The following is a 17,564-nucleotide window of genomic DNA, read 5'->3' on the forward strand; positions in this document are numbered from 1 at the left end:
GTCTTCCAATTCTATCTGAAATACTAGTAGAAATTGCAAAGCTCCTACTGTACATTCTACTTAGAGTCTCATCCTCATTATTTATTTCCTCAACAGAATGAAATAAGAAGAGACTGTAAGTCAAAATATAAAAGCTATTCATCACAATTTTTCAGCTAAATAGCCTCAGATGTGGAAGATATGACATTACGAAAGCCTCTGAGTAAATACTATAGGAAACCCATTTATGGAATATGGTGTGCACACTTAAAATTTTTCCCTACTGGTATTTTACTGAAGAGGTGCCTTCTAGGAAACAGTACCACAGTAAACCAGTCAACTACTGCCAAAGAGGTGTACTAAAAATCTGACTGCCTGATGGTCTTAGTTCAAAGAAAACATACCTCAGAATTGCTCTGAAGAGTTTACAGGTATTAATCTGTCAAATAATTTTACCTCAAGTCACTCTAGATGCCTTATGGCTAAAGACAAAAAGAGTCATAAGCCACTCAGAATTCATATTTATATAATTAACAAAATGCTTCTCAACTGCTTCATTGATTACAAAAATTTTTTTAAGTTTCCAAATATATTACTTTACGAAACAAGATTTCATTCCTTAGAATTCCGAAGCTTTCTGCTCTTTATTTAATGTTTGAAAGGAAGTATGTTCAACCTAGAAATTTTGTGGTTTTATTTGCTTTTTTATTTGTTTATGGCTCAACTGCAGTGGAAGAGAAACGGTAACTTTGTATTTTTGTGAGGTCTTTTTCTAAGTGTCTTAACACATTATTTGATGGTATACAATTACTAAATTATAGAGCGTGAACTGCAGTGGTTCTCAGCCCTGCATGTACACAAGAACTATCTGGGGAACTCTGGAAAAAAAATACCAGTGTCTGGGCCAAACCCCAGGCCTGTCTAATCAGAATGTAGGGATGAGGCCCCAGCACCAGCATATTTTCAAAGTGCCCCCTAAATCACAAGAAGGTTAGATCCTCTGAGTTAGAGAGACAGATCCCTAATTTACATTTGCGTCGGCTGAGTCCATTGAGCCCCAATAAAGCATGAGTGACTTCCTCACAACTAATTGTGTGCAACAGAGGGCTCAGTTCTGCTTCTCAGCACAGTGGACACCTCTCCCCTGCCCCATGCAGCTCCCTCTCACCCTGCACCCTTAAAGAGACAAGGCAGGGTGGTACACCCCACACAGAACAGCCAGGCCTTAATGGTTTCACCTCTGAATGCTGCTAGATTAACAGGTGAACCAGAATTAGGAATCAACGAATGTGAAAATTCTGTCAATTCTACCCATTAGACACATGACTTCACATTTCTTATTGGGAAAATAAACAGCTGCATGATGAAGTTAGTTGAAAAATCCTGGCACACCTCCTTTAGAACTGAAAGGTCAAGGGTAAAAACACAAAGATTGCCAAGTAAATTCACTGCGATTTGAGTTTTTCTGGATATCACAATACATGGGGGTAAAGAGTTATTAATAGGGTCAGTTGCTTTTTTAATCCATAAACACCATTTTTTTAAAGATTCATTATACTTCTGTTGTAAGAATGGGGAGTAAAAATAGAAAGCACATGGTGAAAATCTGTTTACTTTTTGTCATTGTTGTTTTAATTAAAGCCTTCAGTCCTAGACAGAATCAAAGTGACTTACTGTCCCTTATGTAAATTTTTATTATACACAGCTAGATTTCCACTTTTAAATAAAGGAAAGAGTACAGAGATGAAGAGATTATCTAAAAAGTTCCATTTAAAAATGTGATAGTTTAACTTTAGTGTGTATACATGGTTTGACTGATACCCACGATGAGGAATTCAGTAGGAGACAATCTTAAAAATAACCGACTATTTCCCAAAATCTCATTTATCATTTAAACTGGAAAACAGAAGGTGAGACTAAAGTACATATTTCAATATCAATACTTAAAAGATGAAATCCAAGCCACAGTGAATTACTAAATTCTGATTCTAAAGTCAATCAGTTTTACAAAATAATTAGCTTAATGGAAACTAGAAGTTCTTATGCCCTACTTTAAGAAGCACATGCATATTCTGAAAAACACAATAAATTTCAGCTGTACTATAACCCCATTCCTTTAATCTATATAATAGTGTTTGTCCAATTTCATTCTGCGTGCTCCAGAGTTATATTCAATATCTGGTCACCAATGTTAGTGAACACACAACAGTAATCCAAATTATTCTTTTTCATTTTATTTTCCATGGGTTTTTCCTGTCGCTGTTATTTTTCCTTTTTTTCCTTCTTTCTTTCTTTTTTTTTTTTGCTGTAATATAATAAGCTAATTCATGCCTTTCTCTTAGTTTTGGAAAGTTATATGCCAACATCTAGGCAACAGATACCCTTTTTCCTAATTTAAAATAACTATGAGGTTGCATACTACAGTAGGAAATTTGTAATCAACCTAAAGATAATGTCTTAAAAGTACAATTAAACATGTCATAACAGAAGAAAACCCTGGTAATTACAAATAGTACCAGCCTTTCTGGGGTTTTAAACAGTAGTGTAAGACTAAGAAAAATCGCCACCCAGTGATGCAAATGAAAACTGCAATTTGTTTTTGTGTAAAACGAGTACCCTAGAGGATTACTACAACTTCATTACTGAATGAAAGAATAGTACCTTCTTATGAGACTAGAAACTAGTTACCAGGGAAAGGATGTTTTTCTACAAGGCTTTTTTTTTTTCCTTATTATTATTCAGCATGTTCGACATTTTACAAAGGCTAAAAGCTTTGCAAACCTTTACAGGGAAAAAGCTTTCTGTCCATAAGTGAGCTAAATGTGTACAAGCAGCCCAGATATTCCTATTATCAATAAAAGTGTCCAGGCTCTGCCTGGACCCTCAATTTCAAGTCATGGGGTGTTGACTTCAGCAACTCAGCAATGCCATCTAATAACTGTGATCTAAAACTTATTTGTGTTAAGCAGGAAGGCTTGCCTAGGGGAAGAGGTATGCTCAAGGTGGGAAAAATGATTTATACTTTTAACAACATAATTTAACCTTTTTAGAAATACATTATAAAGGCCAAGTAAGATGATAATCTAACAAATTCTATAGAATCCATATTGATAAGAAGTTTTGGTATAAATATAATCTAAGTCTTTACTTAGTTGTATCATTTAGAAGTTAATAAACACACAAAAACACTTATATACACTTATTTTCCTGCAATGTATCTATTGTACATAAGAACAAAGAAAGCTATGTGGATACACAATAACCAAAACACACGTGTCAAAGTATGGGGTCATGTTAATAAAAGTATTTCATATCTACCATTTGACCTACTTGGTACTTTTCAAAATATTTTACACAGTATGCTCTGAGACTAAGCAGATACTATATATGTCAATATAGAACCATATGATAAAAAAAGCAACTGAGAACAAATCAGTTTCTAAAAAAAAAAGAGGTTGCCATCATGTTTTTTAAGATAATTAACTATATTCCTAATAATTTATCCTGACTTTTATCAGTCAATTCAGTTAAGGCCTTAACTGCTGAAGGATATTTTACTAATTAAACAATGTATAGTTGTCCTTAGGTTTCTGTAGTACCCCTATACTAAAATCTGCAGCAGCTCAAGTCCCTTTTATAAAACGGCATATATGTGCATGTAACCTATGCATATCCTCCTGTATACTTTAAGTCATCTCTAGATTACTTATCATACCTAATACAATGTAAATGCTATGTAAATAGTTGCTAGGCATATAGCAAATTCAAGTTTTGCTTTTTGTGGAACATTCTGGGGTTTTTTTCTTTCAATATTTTCAATCTGCAGTTCGTTGAATCCACAGATGCAGCATCTGTTGATATAGAGGGCTGACTACATACCATCTTCCAACCTCAACTTCATTAAGGAGATTAGAGTTTTATGCAATAGTTTTAAATACTTAAAATATTAAATAGTGAAAAGTTTGGGGCAGCCAAAATTAAAGCCAAACTTTATGAATAATAATACAACCAACCCTCTTTTATTAAAAAAAAAATAAACAAAAAAGCACAGCACTTTGTCTTTTAAAAATTAATGAACACAATTTAGATTTTTTTAAAAGAGCTTAAAATGTCACTAACGTCTTAAATTTTAAAATGATAATATGACCTTTTTTTTTTTAAGTGATGGAGGGCTTTCCTGGTGGCACAGTGGTTAAGAATCCGCCTGCCAATGCAGGGAACACAGGTTTGAGCCCTGGCCCAGGAAGATCCCACAGGTCGTGAAGCAACTAAGCCTGTGCGCATGACTACTGAATCTGTGCGCATGACTACTGAGTCTGTGCTCTAGAACCCGCGAGCCACAACTACTGAGCCCGCGCGCCACAACTACTGAAGACCGTGCGCTTAGAGCCCCGTGCTCCGCAACAAGAGAAGCCACCGCAATGAGAAGCCCGCGCACCGCAATGAAGAGTAGTCCCCACTCGCTGCAACTAGAGAAAGTCCACCCGCAGCAACAAAGACCGAATGCAGACAAAAAATAAATAAATTTATTAAAAAAAAAAAAACGATGGATAGCTTAGTGGTTAAGAGGACAGGCTCTGAAGTCAGAATGCCTGGGCTCACTCCAGATCTGCTCTATGTAAGCTAGAGGAACTAGCTCTAGCTTTTTAGTCCTCCCCTGTATGTGGAGATAACACCACCACTTCACTCATATGGTTGTTCTTAGCACATTACACACATTAACTCATTTAATCACCTCAGTAACCCTATTGGGTTGGTACTGTTATCATGCTCATTTTCTAGATAAGTTAAATGACACCCAGGAGGTTTCGTAACTTCCCCAAATGATGAAGGGTATCAGATATACCAACCCAAAATGCCACTTTGGCATAAGAATTATTTTGAGCCAAAGGCACTTGAAAAATAGCAGATGCAGGAAGGGTACTCTGACCTCCCATTTTCTTCCTGAAAGCAGGAGATAAAAAAAAAGAAAAGAAAAGAAACCTATGGAAAATGCCAGGAAGAAAGAAACTTTCTTACCACCAGAGATGGAGAGTCAGGGGCAAGAGAACTCCACAAAATCAGAGCCTGTTAAAATAACCCTCATCTTCCTTTAGTATCCCCACATATTTTAGTTACTTTTCCACAACTGCCTCTTTGCTCAACCTGGTATATGAGAACCTAGGTTTGGCCACCTCTTTAGGTCTTCATTCTCCTGTGGGGTCCCCATGTACATGTAAAAATCCTTATGCTTTTCTTCTGTTCATCTGTCCTATGTCTATTTAATTCTCAGGCCCAGCCAGAGACCCTAAGAGGCAAGAGGTAAAGTTTTGCCTCCCTTACAAGGGAAACTCCAGTAAATTGTAGAGCCAGGATAGAAACCCAAGGGGTCTGGCTCGAGTCAGCATTCTACCTGCAACTCACTGTAGAGTCTCTGTGGTGCTCCTGAGAAAAAAGGGAGATGGTGTTACTGATGAAAAAAGAAGAACAGAGGAAGTGAGAACCCAGACATGATGCTGACTGACAGCATCAAAACTTCAAGAGAGTAACTAAGATCACAGAACAGTAGGTACACAAGGATTTTTTATGGGAAATGGTAGAGCGCAGTGGAGCTTTGCACCTGGGAAAAAATAACGCTAACCAGAGACAAGCATCAGCAGACATGGCAGCTGAAGGACCAGAAGACTTCAGCCAACATTTGGGAGTCTGCTCTTGCTTGGATCATCTGAATGAGGGTGTTCTACCAGCGGCACCTGAAATTAAATCACAATCCTGGGACTGGGAGGTAAGTGATGCCTCACCATGATTTCCCAACCACAAGACTACGGTACAGGAGTCAATACCAATCCCGCTTAGTCGAAGATGGCCCTAGGAAAACTCCCTCAAAATACAGCATGTCAGCTTTTGGGAAAATGCACCATTATAGCTTAGATATATCAGATGGAGCAGCTGGGACATGAAAGCATATGAGAGTAATTAATTGCTAGAAATTCCCTCAAGCATTAGCAAATTTGGACATTTCTGTCTTCTGAGGCTCAGTTAAAGACCACTTCTTAAACGAGTCTTTCCTAGGAAGGAAAGGTCCGTAACAGAAGCTTCACAGGCTAAGGCAGAATACCATGGAAACGGGGCCCCTGTTGGGCTAGTTATAAGACAGGCAGTGAAACATCTTCATGTTACAAGCTACCAGACATTGAAGGAGATTTTAGAGAGAGCAGCACCAGGGGTTTTTTCAGTTGTGGTTAAAAGTTGTCTCTGTAATGCTGCAAAGTGGCAGGCCACAGAGCCAGAGAGGTGAAGAAGACGTATCGAGAGTTCACGAAGCCCAGCTGTAGAAGCTGTATGTGCTCTCAGACTGTCAGTGCACTAGACTCACAGCCTTTGAATGCCTATTTGATAACAAAGAGAATAAGGTGGATTTCTAATCATGAAACAACAGAAAAGAGCACAGTTCTCTGCATATGTGTTGAGATTACAGAGGTGTTCTAAAATGAAGAATACAGAAAAGAGTTTGGAAAACCAGGCTTTGCTGAAGCAAATTTCTGAAAGAATTTATTGTGAAACTCCTGAAGAGGCAGAAATTATACAGGAGACTAGAGGCATCCCTGAAGTTTTTCTGTTAGTGGGGCTAATTTAGCAGGTAAAAGGGAAGCAACGCTGGCAGCGTTTGAAACAGAAGTTGGGGTTGACAGAGCCAGTGCTGACTTAGAAGGCAAGGCACAATTTCCTGACACTGTAAGAAGGGCCAGAGAAGCAGTTGTGCCCATGGCACCCCACTTTATCCCAGTCAGGAGGCTCCCCAGAAAAACCACCAACCCTGGTCCGACTATGCCCCACTACTTTACCTCAGACGTAGGGGATCTGGTCAGAGAGAAAATAACTCTGACCACTCTAGTTACTGCCCCTGTCCCAGGCCACAGGAAGCAGACACAGAAAAACACACAGGCCTGCCAGAATTTGACTGTGGAAAAGATGGGATATTCTACGGTAACATTCAGCCATGAGAAAAACTCTCTTCCGGTCTCCCAGAGATTAAGGCCAAGAAACAGAAGAGGGCCAGAGCAGTAAAATCCTTGCATCCTTACTGTGAGAGACCAGATCCTAAAGGGAAGGGCTCAAGAGGCAGAGACCCACCCACCCACCCTTCTGAATGTGTGGGGTCAGAGGCCGAGAGGGCCTAAGCTGAAGGTTCAGGATTACCCGTAAACCCAAGGAGCCATCTTCTACTCCTCAAGACACGCAGACCATCTGCCAATGCCAAGGGACTCTGGGATGACTGGGCCAAGATAAAGACAGAAGAGATAGGAAACCAGAATCTGGAAAGGGAGACACCTGAGAAGCATCGCCAGAAGCAAACACTCTATGAGTTCATGCAAATCCTCTCAGAGAAGGAGCTGAAGTTGGCAGGAGGAAATCCGGAGTAGAAGAGGATGCGTTTCACAAGGGGACACTGGGCTTTGGTTCCTCCTCACCACCCTGTTGGTAGAGAACTGCTGGGAAGAACTATCTAAAGACTGCAAATCTCTTCCTTGGGGGAAAGACACAATGACATGAAGGAAATGTTATTTTTCAGAATTCCCCTTGGGAAGAGCATAGTATTTGGTTGAAAGAAATATTTTTTAAAGCCACTAAAATCTTTTTCTGTGTGTGTGTGGTACGCGGGCCTCTCACTGTTGTGGCCTCTCCCGTTGCGGAGCACAGGCTCCGGACGCGCAGGCTCAGCGGCCATGACTCACGGGCCCAGCCGCTCCGTGGCGTGTGGGATCCTCCCGGACCGGGGCACGAACCCGTGTCCCCTGCATCGGCAGGCGGACTCTCAACCACTGCGCCACCAGGGAAGCCCCACTAAAATTTTAATAACTAGCAGGTATTAATTTTATAATAGAAGATAAACTAGTCTTAACATTTAGGAGACACTATTTAACATGTTTAGATTTAAAAGTGTACTTCAACACTGTTGCTGGGAATGTAAATTGGTGTAGCCACTATGGAAAACAGTATGGAGGTTCCCCCAAAAACTAAAAATAGAACTATCATATGATCCAGCAATCCCACTCCTGGTTATATATACAGAAAAAAATGAAAACACTAATTCAAAAAGATACATGCACCCCAAAGCTCATAGCAGCACTATTTAAATAGCCAAGACACAGAAACAACCCAAGTGCCCATTAACAGACGACTGGACTAAGAACATGAAGTATATATATACACACACATATATATATATACATACACACACACACACACACACACACACACACACACACAAAGGACTATTACTCAGCCATACAAAAGAATGAAATTCTGCTATTTGCAACATGTATGGACCTGGAGAGTAAATATTATGCTCAGTGAAATAAGGCAGACAGAGAAAAACAAATACTGTACATCACTTACATGTGGAATCTAAAAAGTAATACAAATGAATGTATATGCAGAACAGAAACAGACTCACAGATACTGAAAACAAACTAGTGGTTACCAAAAATGAGAGAGAAGGGCAGAGGCAAATTAGGGGTATGGGATTAAGAGATACAAACTACTATATATAAAAAAGATAAGCAATAAGGACATACTGTACAGCACAGGGAATTATAGCCATTATCTTGTAATAACTTTGAATGGAGTATAGGCTACAAAAATATTGAATCACCATGCTGTACACCTGCAAGTTATTACAATACTGTAAATCAACTATACTTCAATAAAAGAAATAAATGTACCTCATTCAGCAACTATTTATTGGATGCCTGATTTAATTTTTGATGCTAATTTAAGAAGCAAGGCTTGGTGCTATTTATAAAACAGAAATTGAATTTATCAAGGATTCATCAAGACTTCTGCTTTTTCATAATTAAAAAGGTTGACTAGCTTATTGGATAGAAAAAATAGGATGATTTTACAAACTGAATTTGAAGGACACGTCCAAACCAACGTACTGTATAAGAAGAGTCTGACTTGATGACAATATTTTAAGTGATTGATGACCTATATTTTTATAGATTTCATATACATAAACTAACTCTGGAATTAATAGGAAAATGTTTAAAAATCAATCATATACTTTTCAAGTAATCTTTTAAAGGAAAAATAATTCATCTAATTATGATATTGTTTCCTAAAAAGACTCACCTAAAAGGACAAATCCATCTGCTTCTCTCTCTGGTACCAAGGGCTTTTTAGATTCCGGAGGCTTTCTGAAGAAGTGAAACATTGCTGCTTCCTCTGTTACCTGAAATAGAAACACTATATAATAACAAATTCAGATGAAACCATAAAACTCTTACCCTTCTTAGTAAAAAGCCACATACAGGGACTTCCCTGGTGGTCCAGTGGTTAAGAATCTGCCCTCCAATGCAGGGGACATGGGTTCGATCCCTAGTCAGGGAACTAAGATCCCACATGCTGCAGGGCAATTAAGCCTGTACACCACAACTACTGAGCTCACATGCTCTAGAGTCTGTGCACCAACAGCTAGAGAGCCTGAGTGCTGCAACTACTGAGCCCATGTGCTCTGGAGCCTGCGCGTCACAACTGGAGAGAACAAAGAGCCCTCGCTGCATTGAAAGATCTCACGTTGCTGCAACTGAGACTCAATGCAGCCAAATAAATTTTAAAAGCCAAATATAAAGATATCACAATAATTACTTTTAGGAATTCTATTCCCAAACTTAAGAACACAAGCCCTCTCTAGGTGTCAGAAGACAAAACCAGAAATTAAGGAGCATGGACTTCCAGTTTGAAATACTGTGTTCATCCTCTCAATTTCTGAACATGCAGGAAATAACCCAAGAAATCTCTACAAGTAAAACTGAAGTCAACAGATAACACCAGAATCTTGAAGGATCTCACTAGCCATAAATTGGACACTGGACCGAGGAAAGGGGGGAAAAAACCAAACCCTGTCCAGGTTTCTTGTCATGCCATAACTACCTTAAGCCTCATGAAATTAAGGCCACCTGAAAAAAGAAAAGAAGGCACTACAAACACCCTCTAGAGCTGGTTATCTGATTCAGACACTCAAGGACTGTATTCATTGTAAAATTGTAGCCAAATGTAAATTCCCATCAGTGCAAATATCTGTGTTGGTGAGATTATTGTGCACTACCCCCAACACACACATACACACACACACACACACACACACACACACACACACACACACTCTCTCTCTCTCTCTCTCCTCTGTGTCCTCCCACCTTTGTACATTCAGCTTTGTACACTCAGGCAGGGCAACAACTCTTAGAAAACAACTGGGAAGGAAGTTGAAGGAAACTTGGGAGGACATGTCACGTTCTGAGTTGCTGTAAGCAAAGCAATATAAGAGACAGCAAAGAGGGCTTCCCTGGTGGCGCAGTGGTTGAGAGTCCCGATGCAGGGGACACAGGTTCGTGCCCCGGTCCGGGAAGATCCCACATGCCGCGGAGCGGCTGGGCCCGTGAGCCATGGCTGCTGAGCCTGCACGTCCGGAGCCTGTGCTCCGCAACGGGAGGGGCCACAACGGTGAGAGACCCGCGTACCGCAAAAAAAAAAAAAAAGAGAGAGACAGCAAAGAAAAGTTCCTGGTGGCAACAAGTGCCCCACATTTCAGTTTCATATATTCCACCCACCAGAAAATCAAGCAGGGAGGATAAGTAAAGATTTTATCTGAGCAAGATGCTTCTAGAAACTGAGAATTGCACCAGGATTTGTGTAGGTCAACCTGCCCTGAGTTGTAGATCGGAGTGGATGGTAAAAGAGCCAATTTGTTGACAGAAAACACATCTAGCAGGTTTTACTTTTTAAAAGAAAAAAAAATGGAGAAGAAAAACACAAGCCATGTGAAAAAGAAAATATTTCAGTAAAGGAAAAGGAATCACCTCTGAAATCCTCAAAGGCTGAGCTTACTGGATATAGTGATGGAGCCAAAAGAAAAGTCTGGAAATAGTCTGGCAGCCTCAAGAGAGTACAAGGAGACATGACCTGTATGAAACTGGTAAAAACAAAAACAAAAACCAAAAAAACCAAAAAAACAAGGTTAGATGGAAAAGCAAAAGGAAAAGATGAAAAGACAAGGAATGAGATGAAAAAAATAACTAAGATAAAGAGAAACCCATGCAAGAAAGAAATGAGATCAGAAAAGAACTGGTTGGTTTATAAGCAGGAATGTAAGACAATAAAGTTCAAACTCAAAGACTTAAAAGACTGGAAGAAGCAACTAACTTCTCAACCCCAAACAGTTAAAACTAAAACAGAGAAAGCCTTTGAAGGAACAACAGATGATTAAAATTCAATCTGGGTAAGGATCAAATCAAGGATATAGCCATCACACCTGATACTAAAGCCTCAGCCTGGATGAATGTGGCACTCAGTAAATTCTTAGGCTACAATGGGTCAGGAAAAAGAGACGAAGGGGATCAGTGTCCAACTGAAGCCTTGTAGAGAAAAGATACCTTCAAATAAATAAAGGGGGGGCACATTTAAGGGTGAAAGAGATGAGAAATGTAGCAAATCTAAGAGTTACAGCTAGCAAAAATTGTAGGTCTGGCTACAGATACATGAAGCTGATTATAATCAAATAGATAAGAAGCCAACAAAATTTTTGGAGAGTTGTGCTGGCAAAACAGCTACAAGTCTGAATTAAAGGAGGACTTTGACTATTGGAAGTTTACAACAATGCTGCAGACAGGAAGCTGCCAGAGAAAACTGCTCAGCCCCCAAGGAGGGTCTATTCTCCAATGCCTACTTCAGTGGTAGCCAAGGAAGTTACTGGAAAAGGAAGACACTTTGGGTGGAGTGCCTGGAGAACACGGGACTGGGGGCGGGGCTCTCCTGAGAAGCAGAATCTGGGCATAATTAATGAACATTCTCCAATCCAAGGCGAGGATCCCCCAAAATGCCTGCTCAGTGAGATTCCAGAATTGCTACCACTCGGTGACTGCTGTGTATCTCCCATTCCTCCCCTTTCTGGATGACAGTGGTTTGGGCAGTTATTTTTCCCAGTTACCAGAGGGGACAGAAGGGACAGACTGCTGGTCTTTTTAGTTCATGAAGTCTCTACAACAAGAGGTGCCACATCTGGACCTGATGAAGAAATACTGAACTTAGAGCATGATGCTATGACTGAATGCGGCCATTTGGGTTACTGCCGTTGGGGAGGGGTGAGTCACTCTGTCTACCGCAGGGAGAGAGAACTGAGTATATGGTGATCACGGAATCATTAGGCCATTCACTGGCTCTCCACCTTATATCAGGAGACATGTAAGAACTGCAGTTTTCTACCCTCCTTGGAGGTAGGTGTGGCCATGTTGCTTGCTTGGTTCACTGTGTCACATGCCATTAGAGTGCTAGAACAAGGAGCTTTGTGGCCACAGAGAGAGGCCCTTTAAAAAGTGGCTCCTTTCTAACATATAAAAGAAAAGCCTTTAATAGAAGGACTCAAATTTCCAATACCTTTTCATGTCTGGCCACAAGACAGAAATGGAACAAACAGAAATCACAAAAGCGGTTCTGATGTCATTCTCAGGCCCCCAACGTTTAGATACGCTGTTATAAATGCCAGACCAAACTCAGCTGTAGTGCCAGAATCCCTTTTGAATGCAAGTATTTTGTAGAGAACTTATGATTCAAATAATTAAGTGAAGCATTTAAGTTTTTCATGACCTAAAAAAAATCAAACTTAAAGAATATACAGTCTTAAATAGGCTGCAGCAGGTTACCAACAGTATGACTTATGTGGCAATGCATAATATTACAGTTTGTCCTTTAGAACATTATAAAATTCCAAACATATCCGAGAAGGAGAGAGAACTTAGGTTCCAAGAGTCAAGAAACATCCACGCACGGAAGAAACAGGTCAGGAATAGGAAAAAGGTAGTAGAGACAGTATAAAGGAACTCAGAATGGCAGCAGACTAGTTTGCTACAAACATCCATTGGTAACTGCTCTAAAATGGTTATGAAACTACCAGTCACCCTCGCACCTGTTATTCTGCCAACCTGACCATTGCCTTAACTCCTTCCTCTACAATAGTCACCTCAGATGTGTTTCCATGGGAACGCTGTGCCAATTTTACAAGTCTTGGGATTCCCTTGCACCATCTATACTGCTGCTGACATTCATGATTCATTCCATTAGGTACCTAAGTAAGTCTAACCATACATATAGCTTTACAGTAATCACTCCATGCATGAAAAGACTATGTCCTGAGACACTAAAATCTGTAATCAAATTATCTTTATACCATGATATTTTTTGTACCATTGAAAACACACATAAGGTGGTATAAAAATTTATCCCAGTGGGACTGGCAATACCATTCTAAGATCCTCCCACAGCAAGAAAGCTGCATGGTTAGGTCACCACTCCAGCAGCCAGATTTCCTTTCCCCACCTAAGACTAGAACTGGGAAAGAGAACGGGGGTAACTAAAACCCCACTAACATTTGCTGAGCTCCTACAATGTGTCACGCACTGTACCTAAATGCCTTATAGACTCTATCTCCTATAATCTTACAATCATCCCGCCAGGTACACATAACTATTCACAACGTGTAAGTGAAAGAATTGAAGTAAAGTCGGTTAAGTATTGATGCAAATGTGTATGGCTAGTAAACAGCCGAGCTAGAATTTTAAACCAAGTCTTTTTGGTACCAAAACTGAATGCTTTACATCAACAAAGCACCAAAGACAAGGAGCCCTTAACAAGACATTTGTGTTGGACTTTAATATTTCCTAATATTAGTGAAATACATTTCATTAATTCCATTTCTGTCTTTCTAAATCCCTACTTTCCCAAGCCTTGCTCAGCTCTGTGTTCTGAAGATATTTGCTAATTCCACAATATCCACGTTCCAGACTTTCACTTACTTTATATTTATATTTTATGAGTATTTATTAAGTGCTTAGGCCAGATACTGACCAGGCACTGCAAATGTAGCACTCAACTTATATTTACGGGAACAAACAGCAACCTGAAACTACCCCATTTTGGAGGCAATCCTGAGTAAACCTAAGAGGAATTTAGGAGCTCCATCCCAAAAGTGGAGGAGGCCTGGAACAGTCCTGCTGCCCCCAGCTGAGTATATGGGAAGACATGAGCACTCGTGCTTCTGACTTACATGCCCTTGACAGTGGCCTTCTTCTGCCTGGAGTTATCAAGCATGTTCCAGCCTCATTTCCTTAGGTACGATTTCAGTATGTTAAAAACTGTCTACAGTAAGCAAATTTTATATTTTATAAGTGGGTGAAATATCAAAATTTATTCTTAAAAATCCATTATCAGCCAGCAACAACACTCTTGCCTGGCTAAGCTGGGACCCAACCCAGAATGCCTCCTAATCCCCAAACATGGGAATCCTGGAACTGCTTCTACATGGATGGGGGATGAAGAGTTCACTGCCCAAGACACAGATTGGGAGAAAATCCATGCAAATCACAAATCTGATACAGGACATGTGTCTAGAACATATAAAGAATTCTTAAAATTCAATCATGAGAAAACAAACCAATACAAACTGGACAAAAGCTATTAACAGACATTTTCCTAAAGAAGATATGTGGGTCTCCCCTGGTGATCCAGTGATTAAGAGTCCACCTGCCAATGCAGGGGACATGGGTTCGATCCCTGGTCCAGGAGGATCCCACATGCTGCGGGGCAACTAAGCCTGTGCACCACAACTACTGAGCCCATGCTCTAGAGGCTGCGAGCCACAACTACTGAGCCCACATGCTCTAGAGCCCACGTGCTGCACCTACTGAGCGCATGCACCTAGAGCCTGTGTTCTGCAACAAGAGAAGCCACCACAATGAGAAGCCCGCGCACCGCAACGAAGAGTAGCCCCCACTTGCCACAACTAGAGAAAGCCCGCACGCAGCAACAAAGACCCAGTGCAGCCAAAGCAAAAAAAAAAAGATATGTGAATGGCAAAGAGCCACATGAAAGGATGTTCAACATTAGTCAATAGGCAAATGCAAATTAAAATCTCAATGAGATAACACTATATACCTATTAAAATATTAACAATTTAAAAGGCTTGCCATGCCAACTGTTGACAAAAATGTGGAGCAACTGGAACTCTTATACACTGTGGTAGGTGTAATAATATAGTACTGTGGCAGTTTCTTAAAAATGTAAACATACACCTACCATATGACCCAGACCTCCTCCTTCTAAGTATTTACCTAAGAGAAATGAAAGCATATGTCCACACTTGTACACAAACGTTATACAGCTTTTTTGGTAATAGCCCCAAACTGGAAAAAATCCAAATGTCCAACAACAGATAAAAAGGATAAACAAACTGTAGCATATCCATAATACTATTCAGAAATAAGGCATGAAGGCCTAAGATATGCTATGACATGCATGAATCTCAAAAAAATCAAGCTAAGTGAAAGAAGCCAGACCACAAAACACTTCTAGGAAATGCAAACTAATGTATAGTGACAGAAAGCAGATCAGTGGTTGCCTGGGGAATGGGAGGTTCAGGGAGGGAGGAATTACCAAGGATCACAAGCAAACTTTTGAGGGTGATAAATATATTCATGATCTTGATTGCAGTGATGGTTTCAGGGTATATAAACATGTCAAAACTCATCGAATTGTACACTTTCAACATGTACAATTCACCATATGTTGATAATACCCCAATAAAGCTATTTTAAAAATTCATTATTAGCATGATATTCTAGATGTTATATAAATGTTGTAGTTCACAATTATTTGTAAAATTGTCTCAAGTCTCTTAAATGACTTTGTGTGTGTTACAAATGCAGTCTTGTATACAAAGCAAGATACTTCTTTCTCTATGCATTCACACAAAACTGAAAAATAAAAGGACAGTGTCTTCACTTTTAATGGCACGCAGACTGCATACAGAAAGCGACCCTGATCGCTACACAGCACAGATCCTACTGCTCTGAAGGAGGGCAGCACAAGTGATATATTTATTTTTTCCTATTATTCTAAGACTTACCTTTTAAGTGATATTACCCATGACAAAAGGATTAAGGTAACCTGGTGTTCTCAATTTGATCACCTTCTTTCAATTTCAACAGACTATTTGACAATATAAATATGTCAAATAGACTGAAATGTATATGTGGGACTGATAAACAGCAGCCACTTAACTATATAAGAAAAAATATACATACACACATTTTTTCTTCACATTGTGTCAAAATTCAATAAATATGTAAATTCCATAGTGCTGAAAAACTAAAATCCTGAACCATGTTTAATCCTCCTCTTCTTCTGTGTGGTGGGTTGTGAATTGCATGGTTAGACAAAAGGAATACAAATTTAGGTAACAAGTTTCCTAATTTCTTCCGAGAGATACCAAAAAAGACAATGGTCCCATACTTTTGATAGTTTTAATCTTGAAAGACAAGATTATATTACCCAAAACAGCATTAAACGGTACAAAACATTCCAGAAGGCTCAATGAGAATGAGAAGAGCCCTGTTACACTTCACAAACAGGTAGCCTTGAGTTTAACTTCATCTGATGGGCACAGATATAAACCAAGAAGAGAAGGAAGGCCTCTCCTATAAGAAGGATCACCAGGAACAATGAACAGAGAGTGTTTAGGAGACAGCAGAGAGAGTAACCTCACTAGAAGCGTGGAGGTAAGCAACAGAAATGAAGAATACAAAAGAAGAGACAAATTATTAAAAGGGCTACTAAGTCAAGAAAATGTTAGAATATCCAGAGTGGCTTACCGGGATTCATTTAATATTATTTTCTAGTCTAGGATCTTCAGGAAAGTAGTGTTTCAGAAAGATTAAATTTAAGACAATAGGTTAGACAACGTGGTTGGACCGAGTGATTATCATACTAAGTGAATTAAGCCAGAGAGAGAAAGACAAATATCATATGATATTGCTTACATGTGGAATCCAGAAAAAAAATGATAAAAATGAACATATATACAAAACAGAAAGAGACCCACAGACATAGGAAACAAACTTATGGTTACCAAGGGGGAAAGGAGGGAAGGGATAAATTAGGAGTTTGAGATTAACATATATACCCTACTGTATATAAAATAGATAACCAACAAGGACCTACTGTATAGCACAGGGAACTATACTCAATATCTTGTAATAACCTATAATAGAGAAAAATATCAAAAAGAAAAAATATATATACATTATATATGTATATATATATGTATAATTGAATCACCATGCTGTATACCTCAAACTAACATGACACTGTAAACCAACTATATTTCAATAAAATAAAATAAAATAAAATAAAATAAAATAAAATGCTGGAGAGACTGATTGAGAGAGTGGAGCCATGAAGTTAGAACGTTGTAGCAAAAGGGACTGGACTATGGTGGGAGAAGTTTGAATGAAAAAGAAGGGGTGTACAGAAATGTGAAACAGGACCTAGTGACTTCCAACTCTACAAAATACTGATGGAAAGGAATTACTAAAAGACGACTGAAGTTTCAAGCCTGAGGGAGTAAAGAAAGTGATATTAAGAATAAGAAAAGGAAAGTCGGAAAAGGAAATTTAAGAGAAGAAAAAAATTAACTCCACTTCAGACAAGTTTACATGTAGGGAAACAATGACTGGTCCAAATGGAAATATGTGAAATGCAGTTGGAAAAATAGG

The 17,564-nt window shown here is 39.3% G+C and overlaps 1 protein-coding gene across 3 annotated transcripts in view; it reads right to left on the minus strand.

Annotated features, from left to right (window-relative positions):
• The window catches only part of UMAD1 (UBAP1-MVB12-associated (UMA) domain containing 1), a 247,208-nt gene that overhangs the window by 213,446 nt on the left and 16,198 nt on the right, over positions 1 to 17,564 (minus strand). For all 3 annotated transcript variants that reach the window (XM_067746322.1, XM_067746323.1, XM_067746321.1), the window contains one exon: positions 9,094 to 9,193. In XM_067746322.1, the coding sequence (XP_067602423.1) occupies positions 9,094 to 9,175 (82 nt within the window). In that variant the 5' untranslated portion in view covers positions 9,176 to 9,193. The remainder of the gene's footprint in view (positions 1 to 9,093; positions 9,194 to 17,564) is intronic.

Source organism: Pseudorca crassidens, chromosome 8 (genome assembly GCF_039906515.1).
Source record: "Pseudorca crassidens isolate mPseCra1 chromosome 8, mPseCra1.hap1, whole genome shotgun sequence".
Lineage (NCBI taxonomy): Eukaryota > Metazoa > Chordata > Mammalia > Artiodactyla > Delphinidae > Pseudorca > Pseudorca crassidens.